This window comes from Montipora capricornis, chromosome 12 (genome assembly GCF_036669925.1).
Source record: "Montipora capricornis isolate CH-2021 chromosome 12, ASM3666992v2, whole genome shotgun sequence".
Lineage (NCBI taxonomy): Eukaryota > Metazoa > Cnidaria > Anthozoa > Scleractinia > Acroporidae > Montipora > Montipora capricornis.
In genome coordinates, this window is record NC_090894.1 from 951,064 (window position 1) to 952,962 (window position 1,899).

The 1,899-nt window shown below is 39.1% G+C and overlaps 1 protein-coding gene across 2 annotated transcripts in view; it reads left to right on the forward strand.

The window, feature by feature from the left end:
* The first annotated feature begins 815 nt into the window (after positions 1-815).
* The window catches only part of LOC138026837 (uncharacterized), a 43,420-nt gene continuing 42,336 nt past the window's right edge, over positions 816-1,899 (forward strand). Inside the window, exon 1 of one of the 2 annotated variants that reach the window (XM_068874292.1) lies at positions 816-1,080. Coding sequence is in view for 1 of the 2 variants with exons in the window: in XM_068874291.1 (XP_068730392.1) it covers positions 927-949 (23 nt within the window). In the remaining variant the exon portion in view is untranslated. The remainder of the gene's footprint in view (positions 1,081-1,899) is intronic. The other variant, XM_068874291.1, reaches the window with a different exon arrangement.

The following is a 1,899-nucleotide window of genomic DNA, read 5'->3' on the forward strand; positions in this document are numbered from 1 at the left end:
TTTGGCACAAACTTCCCTGATGTTTTGAAAGCTAAATAGCTGGTTCTTTCAAATGGCAATGAAAGCCGATGCATATTGGTTTCCTGAATGAGACAGAGACAGGGGACATAGTTACACGAATGCATGTTTTGAATATCTGTGTATCAAACGGCTTTATTTATTTACTGTACATGACACGGTTTGTTTGCACACTTCATAATATTTCCAGTTGATTTAACTTAAAACTCGCACTCCAGAAACTAAAATGGCATGTTTCCGGAGAGATCAATTGTACAACAATAAAAGAAACTTTGCCAGTCCATCTTACTGTTCGTACTCCATCAAAAAATTAACAGCCAAACTTATCATAATTTTACGGCGCGCAATTCTAGAAATACACTGCAACTGAAGATATTACCCGGAAAAATCACCAAAGAAACCTTCATGGGCAAACACGTTAAAGGAATAATGTATTTCCAAACCGTCCAACGACAAAATGCTAGGTTATCTCAATTACAAATTAAGATGTCAAGCTTAAAAGATTGCATATTCACCGGCCTTTGCCGCAATATAGTCGTCGAAAACCTTCCCCATGCCTTAAATGTGTTTTTCTCAAATTAAAGCCAACGGTAACTTTCGAATTCGTTTATAATGTTCCTCCCGAGGTAACTAACTCTGGTCAAAACAAAATAGCGTGAATCTGCCGTCCACGTGTGTATTGGTGTAATGGAAGTAAATTTGATTGGCCGATGAAGGACATGTCAATCAATCAAAAAAAGTGGGTGGAAGGAATTTCGAAGAGGAATTTGGTAAGGCTCTACTTTTCGTTTCGCCAACTGCACATTACGTATCACGCGAAACTAAAATAGATCCTGATCGCAGGTTAATTCTGAAAGATAATTTATAGACATATCCTGTCAACAACTAAGGTAGTCAAGGACAGGCAAATGGAGTTACCAAACGATTCAAGGTACATACATTTAATACACTGGTTATGTACGCTTTGCATGATCAACGGGCTTGAAAGGAGGTGATCATCGCCTGAACAGAGTGACTGCATGAGCGCTGAAGTCGAAGCTATTCTAAAAAAACATTGACTAGGTATTTCCACTTTAATACGCATTTAACGGGGGTTGGTTGCCTTCACCTCCAGTTTTGTTTGTGTCCAATGTTTACAGTTCATGCACTTCAGTCTTTGGCTGGCTCGCTCATGTTCGTCTTGAGCTTATCCCGGCTCTCTCTAGGTCTGCTTTTTCAGATGTCCTCGGTTTTCTCTCTACAGCTCGCTCCAAATACCCCCTATCATCTGAGTTTCATCTCTCCGACCTTCTCCGTGATGTTGGCGGCCACCTTCAACTCCTTCCATACATTATCATGCGGAAGAAATATAAAACTGACTAATAACTATATATAAACAAATAAGAATGCCATATTTTACGAGCGTAGTTGACAACGACAGGTAATGATCAACGCTTTGATAGATCGCTACACATATAGGATATTTCGCAGAAAATAAACTGCGAAGTTGCCGATGGCGACAAATATTGAGTGGGTTTTTTTTCGCAGTGAATAAACTGCCAAGTTGCTGATTGCTACAAATATATTGAGAGGAATATTTCGTAACGAATAAACTGCGAAGTTACCGTCGCTTCAAATGTTTAGATGGGTATTTCGCAGTAAATAAACTGCGAAGTTGCCGATGGCGACAAATATTAATTTTGAGTGAGTTATTTTCGCAGTGAATAAACTGCGAAGTTGCTCATCGTTACAAATAATATTCAGAGGGATATTTCGCTGTGAATAAACTGCGAAGTTGCTGATTGCTACAAATTTATTGAGAGGAATATTTCGCAACGAATAAACTGCGAAGTTACTATCGCTTCCAATTTTCAGATGGATACTTCGCAGCACTCCGTACGT